Source organism: Coturnix japonica, chromosome 1 (genome assembly GCF_001577835.2).
Source record: "Coturnix japonica isolate 7356 chromosome 1, Coturnix japonica 2.1, whole genome shotgun sequence".
NCBI lineage: Eukaryota > Metazoa > Chordata > Aves > Galliformes > Phasianidae > Coturnix > Coturnix japonica.
The window spans coordinates 57,080,784-57,099,922 of NC_029516.1; the positions used below are offsets into that span (position 1 = coordinate 57,080,784).

General features: G+C 41.0%; 1 protein-coding gene across 1 annotated transcript in view; it reads right to left on the minus strand.

Annotated features, from left to right (window-relative positions):
• Positions 1–2,908: 2,908 nt before the first annotated feature.
• PAH (phenylalanine hydroxylase) overlaps positions 2,909–19,139 on the minus strand; it is a 39,931-nt gene continuing 23,700 nt past the window's right edge. The window contains exons 6-13 of the mRNA XM_015867612.2: positions 16,759–16,955; positions 16,250–16,385; positions 14,697–14,766; positions 12,820–12,876; positions 11,690–11,785; positions 11,205–11,338; positions 7,615–7,730; positions 2,909–7,043 (exon numbers count right to left, since the gene is read on the minus strand). Of these exons, the coding sequence (XP_015723098.1) occupies positions 7,000–7,043; positions 7,615–7,730; positions 11,205–11,338; positions 11,690–11,785; positions 12,820–12,876; positions 14,697–14,766; positions 16,250–16,385; positions 16,759–16,955 (850 nt within the window). The 3' untranslated portion in view covers positions 2,909–6,999. The remainder of the gene's footprint in view (positions 7,044–7,614; positions 7,731–11,204; positions 11,339–11,689; positions 11,786–12,819; positions 12,877–14,696; positions 14,767–16,249; positions 16,386–16,758; positions 16,956–19,139) is intronic.

Sequence of the window (19,139 nt, forward strand, 5' to 3'; positions counted from 1 at the left end):
TCTTTACAGTCTCTGACCTGTTCTGCTCTATCCCTGCAGACTGAGTGCTGCCTCTAAGCTAAGTTTCTGTGTTGCAACTTATTTCTATCAGGATTTTACTTCTAGTAATATACATTCTTTAAAATTCCAGGGTAACTTCCTTCTCTCTGCTGGTAAGACAAGTGCAAGGAGATTTCCGTTCTGCTCCTATATAGTGTGACATCCTTTAAAGTCTATAAATATGTTTCTGGTTCTGAGCACCTGTATTTCCTGCCCCAAGTTAAAGCATACTGGAATCCCCATGGAAGTCATCTTGGAAGCCAAAAGCCTCTGTTCTGTCCTTCCTTTGCATATGCAGCCATTTCTGATGCATTCCTTAGCTGATCCTGGCTGGATCTCATACCCTCGTGATGAATTGATTTTTGGACAGGGCATATAAACATGCTGCAACTAGATTTCGACCCCCAGAGACCAATAAACACCCTGCGTTTCCCCTTGGCCCAAAACAGAGCACTGGGAAGTTCTCAACTCCCTCAGCTGTTGCCTAGTCAAGACATGCAAACCCAGAGGGTATGTTGGGATCACTATTCCCAGAAGGTAAATCTCATTGTCCCTGAGGGACAGTGATCTATCCTGAGTAGTGCAATCCGGGCTCAGCAGAAGGGTAAGCAGCAGAATGCGGAGCTCCAACCCCGCGGCAGTGCCCAGCCCGCGGGCAGAGCCGGGTTAATCGCTGTCCGAGGTGCTGAACCAGGCCGGGTTCAGGGTTCGGGCATTTTCATCTCCATAGTCTGCCCAGGGTCCACGGCACTGGACACCCCATCCGTGTCCAAAATCATGTCTCGGGGGACATAAGCTGTTCCTATGAAGCCCAAGAAAGCACCAGCCTTAACTCTGCCAGTAAAATGAATTGAATGGGGGAGGTGGGGGCAGGGAGTGGGCTTTGGGCAGGAATAGTGTTCTCCCCGTTCTCATGTTCCCATAACAGTGATGGTAAGGCTGGGTGCAGATGAATAAGCCAAGGTGAATCTGACTATCTGAACCCACGCTGGGCTTCTCTAAGTAGAATGAATGCATACATCCCCACATCCTAGTCATAAGCATGGCACAAACAATAGATTATATGACATATCCTACTCCAGCCTATTAACTCCTGAGTCCTTGCACTGTAGATGAAATCCTGAGGGCCTGAAGTGCATGATGAAGGCACTGGTCGTAAATACTAGGAAAGCAGAAGCAGCAGACTTTTATGACTCTCTCTACATTCTTGTGTAAGATAGATTCCTGTCATGCTTGTACAACACAAAACAGATGCATACAGATTGAGATTTCTCAATAGAGCCATACTGGAGTCATGAGCTACCCATTAAACAGAACAAACAAAGCTTTGCAGACCATCCAATTCAGAGTGCTGTAACTCTCTAGGTGGTAAGATGTCCTTTCCCAGTCAATGGGCACTTTATTGCCACCTAAAATCCACATTTGAGGATCCCTGAAAGGACCCACACAATGTGTTATGATTTAAATCAGCTTTGGTAGGACATCTGAATTAGGGAAAGTAGTTTAAGTTAGAAGTTATGTGTCTTCATGAGGTGGTGAATAAGCAGCTGCAGATTTGACCTTGCTAAGCTAGGTTCTCACTGCTAATAACAGACCTAGACAATTAGTGCAGACAGTGGGTCTCCTGTTTTTCTAAATAACATTGTTACCGTCCCCATCTCTGGATGAATGTGAAACAAGCAAACTGGGATGGTGAACCACAAATTTTCAAAGAAGCAGCAGATTGGTGAACGGAGTTGTGGCTGATGAGATGACCAACCAGAGCCAGCCAAGTGTCCTCCAACCTGACCCAGGTCTTCATCAGAAAGACCGCCAAACAACAACCAAGAGATATGCATGTGTAAAAGGACTGAGACTCAGGGTTGGTATTGGGGGGAGAGGGGGGAAGTCAATACTTCTGAGGACTCGTTGGAATAATCTAAACTTTTCTTGGGCATCTAAAGATACGTAAGATGCTTGTTCTTGATTCTGTGATTCTTGCCCTTCAGTACTCAGGCTAGGTGGGAATACTCCCTCTGCATCCAGCATGTACACACTGCTGATTAAACATACCTGCTTTATAACTACACTGTGGTTATAGTATTTGATTTCCACACATTATGCCCCATTCTCAGAATTTTGTTTTCGGAACTTTGTAGGACCTCTTGGAATATAGAAGGACAGGTTCTAGGCTGGAGGCTACAGTTTAAAGGGCTATGTGAGGACAGAAGCATGATGTGTTATCCCTTCCTATAGGAACAGGCAGTTTCTTCTTTCAGAAAGTTGGCCTTTCCTACTCGAGAAATAGGGTAACACTCTTGCACAGATCCTGGGTGGAAGCCATGACTGATCACCACAGATATCCTGCCCATTTTTCATCTGTTCCCACTGTGAATTTCTCCACCATGTATGAACTCAGTGCTATTCATATGAGGAAATGTAGCAGTGATATTCATTTTACTTAGATTAATTTAAATGGTTAAATTTTATCATTAAAATTCTTCTTTGCCAATTGTCAACTTAATATGAACGAGTAAAGATACAGGCTTTAAAATAGTACACTCGTGCACTCTTTCAAGAATTTGACATCCTTGAGGAATAAAATACTTCTAGTGAAAGGATACTGTCAGCCAGCATCTTAAGAACCCCAGAGGAGACCACACACCCATGTAACTTGTGTTAATGACTCCTTCCACCACCATCAGTGATCTTGGTTAAAGTCACTGAAAAGGAAGAGGACCTCGTGGTCCTCTTCTTTGGTCACTTAAAGCAAAGTTTGAAGATGGAAATGGTGAGATAGAAGTGAGTGCCACTTACTTAGAAGGTGATCTAGGGATAGGTTAATCAGAGAAGCATACAAAAATATGCTGAGTGTGCAAAGGTGAAGTAATCAGTGTGATATTTTTTTAATTGGATCTCACATCAAATGATCCTTCCTTCTTACCTGGACATTTAATTCTGATCAACATGTGTGAAGGAGTTACAGTTTCCAAACAAAACTAAAAGGATTTTGGTACATGTTTTTAATCATCTTCAGCATGGAAATAAAAAGTGGTTCATTAAGAATACACTTTCAAATGCAGTTTACTTTGTACTATTTAAGTCACACTGAAGCTGTTATTTTTCTGCAAGGAAAATCTATTCTCAGTATAGTTTCACTACTTTTAAAATATTGAGCATTTAACTTTTTCTCATCTCTGAGTCTTAGTGAACAGCTTTGACTGAAGTTACTGTCCATTTGCACTTGCATTAAGGGACACAGAATCACAATTACAGCATCAGTGTCCTTAAACTGTTCTACCTGCACAGAAAAGATAACCACAACTCCTGTATTCTCAGTATCATTGTAGATTTACTACTGCTGTCATATATAACAGAGATCAAAAGCGGAGTTTTGAAAGCTGTCTGAGGATTAATCTGAAAGATTTCAGACCTCAGATGAAATTGCCTTTTTGTGAAACATTTACATTAGGGTTTCCATTTTATGAAGAGATTAAAATATGCGTTACTTTGACACTGAAAATACATGCAAAGCAAGACTGAAAGAACTAAACAGCTACTGTCATGAGAAAAAAAAAAAAAAAAGAAAAGAAAAGAAAAAAAAAAAGATACAGAGCTAAAAAATCTTACTTCAGTGCACCAAAATGATACCATTTTGCATAATTCTACAAAAAAGATTCCAATTATATCCTTAGATCAATGCTATTGCTTACTGTAAATAAAATGGAAACAGTTGTACTTTCTGTCTTCCTAGAGGATGATGTTTACATGGAAGGTACATTGATTTTCACACTAAAGTAGCACAACAGTAGGTACGGGACTTAAGGACTTTAACAGTCTCCTCCATGTCTGAGTCTTCTGACTGTAATATAACTCTTTAATCATCCTAGTATCATAAAGCATTATATTTTCAAGCTGGAAATACTTTTCTGGATTGTTTTGCTCCATTCAGTTGCAGTTTATAAATGTTGATCTCACTCTTTCAATTAGAGAGTTATGGAGAAGTATTTTACAATATAGACTGGTCCAAGAGAGCATTTCTCTACCTTGAGTGAAAGTTACGGGATGAAGTGCAGTAATAGCCTTCTGAACAGCAAAATTCTTCTCTCTCTGTGACTCATCCTTTGGATTAATCTGGAAATACCTCCTCTTCCACTTGCTGCCTGAAAATCTTCATTCCAGGCAGAAAAAGTGGAAGCAGGGGAAAGAAGGAAAATCTAAAAAGCCTAATGATTTAGGAGCTATCTTGAAAGACAATGCGTGTGAGTTAGAAAGCTCTCAGACTAAGACGGAGCTAACCTATGTCTCCCATAGCTCAAGATCAGTGCATCCATAAGAGCCAGAAATCAGGCAAAGATGGTAGGAGACATGGAGCTTATGGGGGAAAAAAAATGAATACAGGAACACTTTCAGGGCCTGCAAGAAAGACACATGGAAGACTAAGGCCCACTTGGAATAAAATCCAGAGAGGGGAGGTCAAGGGCAACAGAAAAGGTTCCTTTACGAATGTCAGGTTCAGAAAGGAAGGCTAGCGAAAACCTGGGTCCTCTCCTGTATGAGGTGGGTTCTTTGGAAATAGAGGACGCTAAGAAGGTGTAGTTACTGAACATCTTTTTTGATTCGGTCTTTACTGCTAGGACTTCCTCTCAGGAATGCCAGATCCTAAAGATAGTCTGGGGAGAGGAAGATTTCCTTTTGATTGAGAAGGATCTGATCTGAGATCTTTTAGGCAAATTTGACACACACAGATCCATGGGTCCCAATGTGATGCATCAGCAAGTGCTGAACTTACAGAGCTGGCAGAATTTGATTGCCAAACCTCTTTCTATCGTGAAAGATCATGGAAGAGAGGTGCCTGAGAAATGGTGGAAAGTCAGTGTAACTCCAGTCTTCAAAAAGGATGAGAATATGAACTGGGGAAACTACAGGCCAGTCATGCTCACCTCTGTCCCCCAGAAAGTAATGGATGACATCTCCAAGCAAATAGAAGAAGGTTATTAGGACCAGTCAACATGGACTGACCAAGGGGAAATCACACTTGACAAATCAAGTAGGTTTCTGTGATGCCATGACCAGGTGAGTAGATGACAAGAGAGAAGTGGATTGACATCAGCAAGACTTTAGACAGTGTCCCCCATAACATGGGGGGGAGTGTTGTGCCCAGTTCTGGGCTTCCCAGTTCAAGAAAGACAGGGAACCTCTTGAGAGAGCCCAGTGGAGAATCACAGAGGTGGTGAGGGGCCTGGAGCATCTCTTATGAGGAAATGATGAGAGCCCTGGGACTGTTCAGCCTGGGGAAGACAGGGGGAATCTTATCAGTAGATATCAAGTGAATGCGGCCAGAATATTTTCAACAGTGCTCGGTGACAGAACAAGGGGCAACGGGCACAAACTGGAACATAGGAAGTTCCATATAAGGAAGGCAAAGTACTTCTTTTCTGTGGGAGTTACTGGAATAAGCTGCCCAGAGAGTTTATGGAGTCTCCTTTTCTGGAGATATTAAAAATCTGCCTGGTTGCTTTCCTGTCAAACCTACTGTAGGGAATGTGCTTTAGCAAGGAGATGGACTAGATGATCTCCAGAGGTCCCTCCTAGTTCTTACAGTGATTCTGTGATAGTTTTGGTTGGAATTATAGACACAGATACAAGAACTTAGGAGTTCGAAGGCTCTAATATTTTCATCTATAGTGTAAGCATCACTTCTCCTCCTGATGGAAGAAGACATTGTCATTGAGGATGAGTCATATCCATCTGGATTATGAATCTAGAAAGTTAGGAGAAACCTTACAGCAGTTCTGATTAAAGCACTCTCCCTTATAGGATGAAGGCTACTGAAAGTAGCCTTCATATTTCAGCCTTCCACAGTGAGTACTGAAAGAACTATCCTCTTTTGTAAGCACATTGAATAAACTCTGAATCCACGATGTTACATAATATTATAACAGAGCTGTTACAGCTGAGTCTGAGCTAATAATGCATTGATGCACCACTAAAATCTTTAAATTTTGTCTTGCTTGCCAATAATACTGGCTTAATGATCTCACATCGAACTACAAAAAGCCACACAGATGTGTCTTTAGCAAACTCTTCTCTGAAAATGCTTTTTTGTGGGTACAGTACTGAGGCACGGACTCCATGTTTTAGACAGGCAGTGTTAGTGCCTTCCTGACAAGCTCCACTCTGCAAACCAGTGAAGCAACATAGCATACCATGTTTTTGGCCTGAAGAAACCATTTTGGGATTAGTGCTTGTGCAAATACAGTATAATTTTGCATGGTGATAAATTTGTGTCAATGAAGCTGCAGCATACTTGCTGTCTTTTCCACTAGCATTTGTGCTTTTAATCAATGGCAACATCAAATTCTGAAGAACAAGAAGTATTATTTCAGGAGGCAATTGTTCATATGTAAAAGAAGAGGTATAGTTTCAACAAGGGAAGTCATGATTAACAGGGCCAGGAAGCATACAGACCTTTGAAGTATGTAAAGTTCATCATTTCATGTGAAACATGCACACATGTGAGGTACTGAGGGGTGAATGACTTGGGGGAAAAAAAAAAAAAAAAAAAAAGAAAAAAAGAAGGATTACTCTGTGTAGGTCATTACTATTTTGTCACTGAGCCAAGTGTGGTAAAGCAACCCCATGTTTGTAACAGACCATAGTTCTGCATGGTTGAGATCTCCCCCTTCTGATAACTTTTGGTACAATATATGCACAGAGTTTCCCTAGATTCCCAAAACTGAGATTGCTTTTATATTTTAATGAGAAGAAAAAAAAAAAAAAAAAAAAAGAATTAGGCCTGAAGGCCAAAAGAGGCACGAGTTTCTTTCTCTGCTAATCTATTGATAATTAAGGTATATGACATAGGCATTCATGCAGTACATAGGAAGATAATAAACTGAAGCTAGGTGAAGACTGGCATTTTTGCATATGAGTACTACTTTTATGTAGCCAGTGATTTGCAAGAGTTACAGAAAATCTTCATTTGATCTTCTGGAGGGCATTGCAGAGGATCCCCATCTCACCTGTAAAGAAAATAATCAGAATAATTAGTCCTACAGCTAGCTCATTTCTAACATTCCTGTATGTATTTTTATTCACAGTTATATAACTGGACACATTTATGTAGGTCATACTGGAGCACGGTATTCAGAGTCAGCCCTTCACTTTCATCAGACATACAAGGTTGGCTTGTAGGATCAGGAATGCTGATTTTTGGCAGGGCAGACAATGTTAAGGAAAAAAACATATCATGAGAAAGCAAGAAACAAAAATGAATATGTAAATAAGCCAAACTTCTCTTGTTTATTAAAAACAGCTAGAGACACAGATCAGAAACCATTGCAGGGCCTCTGAGTTTTCCTAGCACCTCCAGTTAAATGGATTTTTCAGATGTGACTAACTCTAGTCAAGTGAAAATGATATTTTGAAGCTTGGCTATAATTAGAAAGGAATTTTTGTACAATAAAAAAGATATCTGATGCTTGATCATGGTCAAGCTCAGAGCACAAAGGGCAAAGACAAAATCTGCTTTGTGGTTACTATTTCTGATTTGAGCTTAGAGGTATTTAGGCTAACAGATCCATAATTCCTTACTGTTGATAGTGTCAGCTAAGTTCTTCAGCTGCTTTGCATTGTCCAAGACTTCAATCCTCTGGGTGTAGGGATTGTACCGAACAGAGAAAGGACGAGGGATTGTTTGAGCAAATTTCCTGAGGCAAAAATAGAAAAACACATATGAACGTTAAAAGCTCTGTTTTTCAGCAACTCTTCTCAGTTGGCATGTACATCTGCTGATGAGGGGAATATCTAAGGGAGGAAGCAACTGAAATTATTTCTGAGTGAGATGAGACACGTGGTGTTCGGTAATAATCTTGAATCTTTATTTGTCCTTACTACCTCTAGTTTTTCCAAGCAAATCTAATTATTCTACACTTCTCCTCATACAAGGCAACTACATAGCTATCAGTATTTGCCAAAAAATAAAACCTCATTTTTCTTTCAGTAATGCAAAATCCTTGTCTACAATTTCTGGAAAAGCAAAGTCAAATATTATGCCATCCTGCAGTATCAGGGAACAGGCAAACTTCTGGCACAGTTGTTGGTGATTGCCAGGTCACTGAAAAACGAGTCAGTGGAGTGAAGCTGCAGTTTTGTCACCCAAATTCTCAGTCTTCTCTGCTGCAAAATAGTTAATTCCATGTCAGAAACATTAAGATTTAAGTATCTTGGGATAACGCTAATTTGCGTTACCACAGAATTGTAGAAGGGAGAACTGAGTGGGAAATGATGGTCAGAGCTATTGTTCCAGGCTCTTTGCAGGCCCCAGCAGGATACTGGTTTATATATCTGCTTCAGATTACAGAAGTTTTTGCTGAAGGACGAAAGAAAGCGCACAAGGGTTGATTTTGAAGCCTCACTGTATAGGCTCTGACTCAGCATGTTTAATCCCACAGTCCCAGAACAGTGGTATATGTTGGATGCCACTTCTACATTGCTCCTCAGTTTAGCCATAATTATTATCGGATAAAACCATTGTTTCCAATAGAGTTCTGTGTGAGCAGGCCACAAGGTGTGACAAAAGGAAACAATTATGTGGGCTGTGATGAAAGAATTTAGTATTGCCAGTTCAGCTTTTCTAAGTGAAAAGGTCCTCTTTAGAGGATGGTCTTCTTAAATCTCTGCTGCAAGTAAGGCCCTTGTTAGAAGATGAATACTTCTAGGTGAAATATTTCAGGTCAACCTCAGAAGCATTTTTTAGGGAGTTGTTCTATTACACACACAAACACATCCACACGTAATCCACCAACACAGGCACTGAAGCAAAACCTTCACCTCTGTTTAACCAGTTTCCAGTTCTATTTTTGAAACAAGTGAAAAAAACAGTAAAATCTATAGGGTAAGGCAACATCTTCTTTTTCTCTTTAGAGTAGGGCTTTCTCCTCATCTAGAGAAATACACTGTGAAAGCAGAAACTGTATGCAGTATGTAAATAGTATAATCCGGACAAGAAAGTTATATTTTTCAAGTATTGCACCACAGAAAAAGGCAGGAGTAGAGGTTGCATGTTTATGATGACTGAGGAAACAGTAGGGAAGGTAGCTAGAAAGACCTAGCCTGGGGCAGGTGAATGTCTTGGGTCTTGGTTTGTGTTAATCTGCAAATAGGGGAAAGTGGAAGAGAGGAAGAAAAATGAAGAAGAGACAGCAGATCTGGGACAAGTCCCTGTATAGCATCTGCTGTGAAAGATTTATTGAGTGTGAACAAGACTAATCCCCAGATGCTTGGCTAATGTCCAGAAGGAATGTTGTTGTTGATACTGTTATTGAAGAAAAACAGAAATATTTCTGTGAGGTGGAACCCAAGCTGAACCCCAAGTACAGTCTGAACCAGTTCTGTTTCAAGAACCAGGACTGAAACTGGACCTTTGCTTCAAAGTCTTGTACTGGAACTGAATTTGTATTTGAGTCACAGATGACTGAAAGATTTATTAAGTAGCCCTGTAGGCTTGTAAACACACTGTTGGTAACAAGCTGGAGGCTCTGTATTAAGCTAACAACAGAGGCCTCAGGACTGGGGATATTAGGCTTGCTGGTAGTTTTGTATAGTTGTAATATCAGTTGTCTACTAACCATGTAGCTATTACCCAATATTTCCAAGTTTTGCTCAATTCTGAAAAAAACCACTGTTTTATAATGCTTAGTGTTAATCATTTTTATAGAGGCAGGAATATAAAGTAGTTATGCGGTACAGGGTGAATTAAGTCTGACCCTAAAGTATGATGTAAAATGAAGGACTATTAGAGGGCTGATAAATGAGGCCTAAAGGCATGAGGGTAAGATGGGATAGAATGGGGTGGGTCAGGATAGGATAGGATAGGATAGGATAGGATAGGATAGGATAGGATAGGATAGGATAGGATAGGATAGGATAGGATGGAATGGAATGGAATGGAATGGAATGGAATGGAATGGAATGGAATGGAATAGGGAGGGGAGGGGAGGGGAGGGGTAGGGAGGGGAGGGGAGGGGTAAGGATGGGAAGGGAGAGGACAGGAGGGGAGAGAAGGGGAGGGGGTGGGAGGGGAGGGGAGGGGAGGGGAGGGGAGGGGAGGGGAGGGAGGGGAGGGAGGGGGGAGAGGGGAGGGGGAGGTGAGGGGAGGGAAGGGAGGGGGGGGAGGGGAAGGGAGGGAGGGAGGGGAGGGAGGGAGGGAGGGGGGGGGGAGGGAGGGGTGTTGGGGAGGGAGGGGGCCGAGGAGGGGGGGAGGGGGAAGGGGGTGGCGGGCTACAAACAACACACAAAATTACTCACACAAGAAAAACGGGGGAGGAGGGGGAAAGGGGAGGAAAGGGAAAGGGAAAGGGAAAGGGAAAGGGAAAGGGAAAGGGAAAGGGAAAGGGAAAGGGAAAGAAGGGGAGGGGAGGAGTGGGGAGAGTAGGATAAGGTAGGGTAGGTCAGATGATGCTGTGGTCCCTAGGCTATCAGCGGTTCCAGCTGATCAAGTGTTCATAGTAACTTAGGAGCTGAGAGAAAACAAAAACCAGACAAACAAAAAACCCACAGATACAATTTGAGAAGAGAAAAAAAGAGACAAAAAATATGTAAAGCATGTTAGAAAAGATATCAATGACCCTGAACAGATCTTGGGCTAAGAAGGAAGAAAGGAAATGTAAACACCTTTCTCTTCTTCAGGAAAGAGAAAAGGAAATATTATTTATTAGCATCACAGTCTTGCTCTGAAGACCTCAGGAGATGCTGATAACTTAACAGCTCCACCCCCTACCCCCAGACTAAAATTGACTTTAAGACACAAAAGAAAGTGTAAGGGTGAACATAAGTTAAAAAGAAAAGAGAGAAGACACAAGGAATTCTTTTTTATATAATGAAGTTTAACTATATTATTGTTAAATAAACTTGTTTTGTCTATATATTTTGTATATTTTGGTTAAACAGATGAAACTACTCTTAACTAGAGTAACCATAAGTTCTTGGCTTCATATATGTATGGCTTTACTACCTATGAGAAGAGTTTGAGTGTAACAACTGTTTAGACTCTTAGAGAATTGTACAACTTTTTCTAAAGCTTCTCAAAACATTTCTGTCAAACCAATACCTGTTACAACAGTGAGATCTGTTGTATTTGCAGTGGGTGAGGAGCTGGGTTATATTTTGAATGAATGGCTTACCTTAGCTTTTCTTTTGCATCGTTAAAACTTTCAGCAACAAAGTAGGTAGGCTGGAACTCAGTAACATTGTACTCCTGCACAGAAGTGTTCTCGAGAACAAGAGGCCGAAGCTCAGGCTTATTTGATAAACAGTACTACAAGTGAAAGGGTAAGAAATATGTTTCAGTTAAATAGTGCTTTAATTTGTTATAAAAAGAAAGATAGATCTCCTGAATACCACCCACTTTTATGGAGGAAAGACCTGCTACTATGGAATACCAATTATATGGCAACTTAATAGGGAAGAAGCTGCTATGAGACATTTCTGCCTACATACACTGACGCATTACATTAGATAGAGCACTTCAAAAAAATATAACATTATATACGACAAAGTGTGAATCAAAATAAGGATCTAAAGACAGACAGAAGATATATCTGAGTAATTTTAAAAACCCAGGAATGAACTGCATAATATAACTGAGATACTGTTTTAAAGAACATACCTGCAGCTCCCCAAATGAAGACAGCAGCCCAGCGCCATATGCCTTTACTGAATCTCCTTCCTTACATAGCCCAAACTCCACAGTAAACCAATAAACCTAGCAAAAAAATTATACAGGACATGATTCCTTGATCAGAAAGTACAGGTATACATCATTGGTTTGAATGCCTTTAGAATTCGCATTTCTATTTAAAATGTTGCTGTATGTCAAACAACAAATGTATAAACACAGGAAATGCCATCACAGATTGAAATTCTCCTGAGAGGGCCATACTAGACTCAGCGTGTCTGCAAATTCAGCTCCCTGACAAAAAAGTGTTATGCTTTACCGTGCTTACAATTGTCAGCAGAGCAGACAAGAAAAGCATAGCAATAAAATTTCATTTTGACTGGCCAACCCAGCTGAAGTTTGAACCTTTGATGATAGAAATATGTTTCCTGTTTTCCTCAGAGGGTATCTGTCTGCAGCAGCACGGAAGTAATGAACTTTTCTAGTAATAGTAGACCCTAGTGTGTAGCCTCACTCAACTTTTTGCTCTGTCACTATATGTTTGAAGGGACACTCGCTCAAAAAAAAAAAAAAAAAACAAAACAAAACAAAAAAAAAAAAAACCACAAAAAAACCACCTCCTTCATCTATCAAAAACAGCAAAGACAATGCAGGACTCTTCCCAGGTGATTTGGCACTGGTAACACTAATCTCATATGCACATCCTGGTGTGTGGAGTCACAGTTCTCCCAGAGCAGGATTCAGACGGGTCACTGATTGCAGGGGATGTTATCTGTTTGGCAGGGTATAAGAAAAGGGACCCTGGCAGGTAGAACAGTTACTGAAGCTGTCTTCCAAAATTTCCCAGCAGCATGTAGTAACACTTAGTCTCTTCTTGCCCAATGTTTGTGCTGGAGGAAGTCTTGTCCAACCCTCTGTTTTCAATCACAACTGTCACTTTGAATAAGAGGTGCCAAAACTATTTTCCTTTAGTGCAACTGTTTCAGGGTGGGGTTTTCCAATCATGGACTTTGCTCTGTTCTCATTCAACTCTATGGGAGTTCTATCAGTGACCTCAGTAGCAGCAGAATTAAAACAACACAGGGTGCCTTGGAGAACTGAGATCTCATTTATTAAATTACCGTAGCAAGTTTCTCGATGAAATCATCTGGAGCTCCCAGAGATGCCAGTCCAATTTCCTGCAACAATAAACCATTATTCTTCAAGTCATTTATTGCAAACATTCTTCCTGTCTTGTCTTATGTAATTTCTCCCATTTTAAATGTTACCATCTCATACTACCACACACAAATGTTTACAGGACATGTTCATATCATGCAGCATCAATTTTAAACCAGAAATCTCTCCAGAAATGAACAAAAGGGTCCTGTCTAAGTGTTATTTATGAGACATGACTCTTTAAGTCTGCTTCAAAAACCATTGAGGTTAAACAAAATTTTCATCAAGCCTACAATGCACACCAAAGAGAATGATAGTCAAGGGAACACAAATCAATTACATCCATACACCTTAAATATTTAATCTCTGCTTGAATGTGTCCTTATTACAAGAGCTTTCTTGCAGCCTTGAAAGAGAGCTTGTTTGGCTGCTTTTTTTGTTGGTTTTTTGTTTGTTTGTTTGTTTGTTTGTTTGTTTGCTTTCCAAAAGTCAGGACATGGTTTGAAAAAGCTTCTTCATACCTTGGGAGCTAATGGAAACTTTCCTAGGAAGCACACAGTATCTGAATTCAGAAGACTGCTAGGCAAGACTGTATAATGACCAGGTATTTTTTTCAGTTTACTCCAGTGTGAATTGAACACCAATAATCACCCACCCCTCTGCCCTCCCCACACCAAAAGCATTGGAACAGCTACTGCCATGGTAAATTCTAGTAAACCAAAGACAGTAGGGCTTATCGTGAAGCAGTGTCTGGCAATGGGCTTTCCTGAGAGCAAAACTGAATGCTATTAATTACATCAAATCAAATTCTGTTTTGTGAGCAAGATGTTACATCAAGATCGTTATCCCTTCCTTCCCTCAGTCTTTCTGTCCTTCTGGCCTGCCTTTCTCTTTGTCTTCCCTTCCTTGAGTTTCTTTTTGATTCTTTCTTTCTATTTTTCTGTCTATGCCCTCCTGTTTTTATTTGTTCTATGGTAAGATGCAGCCAAAAGTTTACTTCTTCCCTGAGGTTTGTCTTCTTTTCCAGTCATGCTAACACTACCAAAGAGAAAACTTTACTCCAGACTTCTTCCACACTCATAAACAGGTAATTCTTCACTTCACATTTCTGCGATAGCTTCCTTCGTGGCTTCAATTAAAAAAAAATATCTTCACTTTTTTAGTGTTTGGATTACAGAATGAATTGATAACCCATCTGACTCATGAGCTGTTCAACTTTTCCCAGAAGTATCAGCATCTACAAAGTTTTTAGATGATTTTTTCTCAAAGGGCTTGCCTGTAAAAAGCAACCCACACGAGGCAGACATTTGGGGTGTGGGTACATAAGATCACCTATGTGATTTGTGTGTAGATTTCAATAAGTCACAATTCACAGCCTGCATGGCATCATCTGCACTTTCATACAGTTTTAGCCAGGTGCATAGCTATGTTCTCTTATTTTCTGTCTTGGTTCTTCACAACTCTTTAGAACCTACTACCTGTAGATATTTGTAATTTCAGTACCTATCAATTATAACTAAATCTTAACATTCAGATTACCAAAAAGCAAGGAAAATAATTAACACCATTTGTTATTTTGAAAGAGAGACTCAGCTGACTTCATCCATACTTGAACAATAACCTTGAAAGTGAATTCTCCCTCATCCCTTCCCATTTCATCGAATTCTATGTCATCCCATGCCATGCCATGCCATGCCATGCCATGCCATGCCATACTGTGCCATCCCATCTCATGCCATCCCATCCCATACTATTTTTCATGGCTCTTGGTTTGTCCTATTAGCTACCTAGACTGTGATGCGTTCAGTTGTAAAAATAGTATAAATACTAGGTAACTTACCTGGGAAAACTGAGCAAAACTGGGATCAGCAAAAAGAGGCACATGTCCAAGCAGCTCATGGCAAATATCACTGCGGGAAAATATGACATGGGTAAATTTTATTTAGGAAATGCACTCCTACGAGCAAATAATGCTCAGAAATCTTGGAGTAAAATTTTCCTGTGATGAGAAGGTTTGCACTCCTATAACTTTTCAGTGGTTTTATCATACATCAGTCAAAGAAAGGATATGTTATTTGTTTTTCTTCATGGAAGGAAATGATGCTTCCAACTGTCCACTTCCTCAGCTCAGGAAAACAAGGAAGAAATCACCTCACCAAAGGGAACATGCACTTTTCTATCTCAGGGACAGGAAGTAGCTTTAGATGAAGCTCATGCTAGAGACATCTCAGGATCCCAGCCCCAGTCACTGTTCAGGCATAGAACCCCCACTGAAAGATGGGAGTTCTCCCTTCCTCAGGTGGAACTGTTTTCATCATGAGTTGAACTAGCAGCTGGCAAGTTTGGGGAAGAACTCACCTAGACACTACTAGATTCCTCAAAGACAGAGAAGCAGTTTGATGAGACAGGAGGTGGAAAGGAATGAAATGCTCCCAGTAGGCCAAGGTCTGTGCAAGATGTTTACAGGACAGGCACCTGAAGAGCAGGCATTCAAGGAGACACATGCCCAGGAAAACTGGGCTACACCAGAACAACTCAACAAGATTTGAATTGGGAATGTCAGAGGCCGGGGTCTCAGAGGGAAAGATGCCAACCAAGATGTGAAGTATGTAATTCACTGCACTCTCCCAGAGACAGAACATGAGACTTGCAGGAACTGCATAACAGAAGGGGTTGGCAGTGAGGCTTTCCACTGTACCATTTGCCCCAGTTTGCCTGGACGTTTTGTGAGGAGATGAGAGCAAAACATATTCCAGTGTGTCTTTGTACAAGATGGGAATAGGGTGAGGAGAAGCAGGGAGGAAAATTAGATGAATAAGGAATGGAAAAATGGAGGGGAAAGGGAAGTTATGGGAAGAAGTAGAGAGCAAAGAAACAGTGAGGGAGGGTCAGAAGAGCTGCAGTAATATGAAGCAGAGGAAGAAGAGAACTTACTCACTTGAAAACAGTAAGTGGAAAAGGACAACAGACAGAGACAAAGAGAAAAAAATATAAAACATTAAAAGAAAAGGAGTCATTTACATGGGCTTCATTTATCTTGCTACCAGAAGTTTGCTTGCACCATGTTGAACCATTTCTGCATTGTATTTCACACTACTGCTTTGGATGTTAATAGGTGAGCTAAATGTTTTTGTACACTGCTCTCTCACCATCCAGCCACAATGCTAGCAAGTCTTCAGATAGCAAAACTGTCTGATCAATCCCAGAAGAACTTTCAGAAGTGGATACAGCTTACTAAAAAGGTTAGAAACCCTCAAATAGTGTTTTTAGAAGAGTAGTCACTTGTCTGCTCTCTGTTAGAACTGTTCCCAGGAGTGTTCTGGAGTCCTGCATTGTTATTATCAGTTGGCCTGACCCTACAATTTTACTTACTTTCTGTTCCAAAATACTTACGGCTCTGGCGTGTACATAGGTTTGGATGCATGACGAATATACTGTGTAGAGTGAAATACTCGGAATGCCAGTCCAGCCAAGAAATCCCGAGAGGAGAGCAAGCCTGCAACAGGACGCAGGCGAAATCCAGTGCAGGCTGAAGGGACAAAAAACATGGCATGTCAAAAGCACCTAAGGTGCTTGATTTATCCTTACCTGAACACATTGCAGTAAAAGAACATTTTAACTTTTTTTTCTTTGCTCTACCTATGTTAAGCAGAATTTAATTGCTAAAGAGAAGGGAATTTTCTACCCACATGTACCACCATCATAACATCTGAGCATCTGTACCACTGTACTCCTGAAACTTTTAGAGGGATATGAGACAGTCTAAATGATGTGACCAAGTACCCACAGAAAGTCTCTGTTAAAGCATCATCCCCACAGACATTTGGGGTTTGGCATGTTTGTTTTGTTTTTTGATAAGGTTTTTACATTTGTCTGTTTTTGTTTTAATGATTCAAACATACTCTGCAAGAACTTCGAAACATCTTCAAGCTGGGGGATGTTATCCTCCCGGTAGCCACAGTACTTCTCCAGCAGTGGGAACACGTGGTTATGCTCATAACAAGCATGAGTTGGATAGAGATTCTTCAGCTCTCTGAAGACAGTGCCCCAGGTTTTCTTTTCTTCTTCTGTGTAGGTAACTCGAGGAATAGGCTGACCACTGAAAAAAAAAAAAAAAAAAAAAAAAAAAGGTACACTCAATAGGAGTGACAGAGAAATTGTCCAGTGCTACCGCTGTCCTATCCAGGAGCTTTCCATAGGCTGGAAGTTGCAGGAAGTTGCAGTAAGGAAGACACGTTGGCTCTCACATTCAGGTGCAAAAAATTGCCCATTCCTAGCTAATGGCAGGGAATAACTCACTGAACTCAGATGAGAACTCAGATCTTGCTGAGCTTAGAAAAAAGAAGGCTCCGAGAAGACCTCATTGTGGCCTTTCAGTACTTGAAGGGAGCATATAAACAGGAGGGGTAACAGCTATTTACAAGGGTGGATAGTGGTAGGACAAAGGGGAATGGTTTTAAACTGAGACAGGGAAGGTTTAGGTTAGATATTAAGAGGAATTTTTTCACTCAGAGGGTGGTGACACACTGGAACAGGTTGCCCAAGGAGGTTGTGGATGCCCCATGCCTGGAGGCATTCAAGACCAGGCTGGATGTGGCTCTGGGCAGCCTGGTCTGGTGGTTGGTGACCCTGCACATAGCAGGGGGGCTGAAACTGGATGATCACTGTGGTCCTTTTCAACCCAGGCCATTCTGCGATTCGATGAGAAAGAGTTCTTCAGTCCACTTCTTGCATAATGGTGACATAAATAAATTAGTGCTTATTTGTCTTACTGAAATGTTCTTTTAAAAATATTAACTGGATGATGACTTCAGTTTCTTTCCATTACCAGGTATAGAACAGCTGTTGAATTTCTTGCTCTAATGCACACAACATTAACTGTCTTTGTTGTAACAGGGAAACCATCATCTCCAGAAAATTGCGTTGTGGGGGTCAGAGAAACTCTGGGGTGGGCTTTATGCTACAACAGGTGCAGACTTCAGCTAGTTTGACTTTTTTATTGTAATAAGTAATTTTGAGTCAAATCCCACCCTCAGGCCTCCCCGTACTTAGCTCATGTTGAAGCTAGCAGGTATTAAGATGGTCACAAGCAATGTGTTTTGGCCTCCCGTGAATAGTCAATTCCTTAGCAATAATGATAGGGCCATAGGTGAATCCAACAGCTTTGAAAAATCAAAGGGTTTTAAGTAACTTAATAGGGTTAACATCACTGCTGGAGTAACGCTGAAGCTTTCCAAGCCCCAGAGACCCATTGTTAACTCTTGATGACACACCACCATTCCACTCTCTCATTTTTTCACTGAGCCTCAGGGCAGCTGCACTGGAGCACCATCATTTTCTGCACCTCTGTATCAGCCCTCCTTGATCTGTGGAGCTTTAAACATCAGGTTGGATTATGAAGCTTGCTGGGGGATTTTTGTTTCTATAGAACATCTAAGTAATCCTCAGCCACCTTCCTGGGCAGCAGGGGGAAGATATGGCTTAAAAATCTTTCAAATTTCAGTTTGAAAATTGCAGGGATCCACAGGGACAGAAGCAAAGGAAGACAGGAGGAAGAAGGCAGGCTAAGAGAAAAGCAGAAACAAATCAGGGAAATGAGGCGTTCAATGAAAATGAGTGGTAAAAGTACCAAGAAAGGAGGCAAAAGAACATGGATAGAGAGCAGCAAATGCAACAAAGAACATCAAACAGCGGGACAAAAGAGGACAAAATAATCACAGGAGAGGGGGCACATAAGAAGATTAAATTGATAAGGGAAATAAAAATATGAGAAAACTGATCAAAAAGTAATTTCACCTTTGTAACTGCCTTTACAAGCTAAGCATTGTTACCTTTTCAGACAGTTCCCACAGTGCCTCATAGCTTTAGTTGCCCCTCTCCATCTGCCTGCTTCTCCATGCTCCTGTCCCTCCATGAAGGGGACACCCCTTTGCCTCTGCTTATCCTGCTACAGACCCTGGAAGGCATCTGCCAGGCGAAGCACCCAGATCAAATGCAGTATCTATTTGGGCCCTCATGACTCAACATCCAAAGCCACAAAAAAACCCACATCTTTCCACAAGTCCCAGAAGCCCAAATGTGGGCTTTCACATACTGCTCATTGCTCTATAGCTGGAAGATCTTATTGAAATGTCCAAGAATTTCACATTAAAGGTGCTTTTTGGACATAGATTCTAGCCTGTAGAGGCTCCAGAGTGTCTGAGAATCTGGATAACAGACTAACTAGTAATTAGTTACATCTTGGAATATAACAGTTTCATCTCCCTAAGCAGGTTTTGGGTTG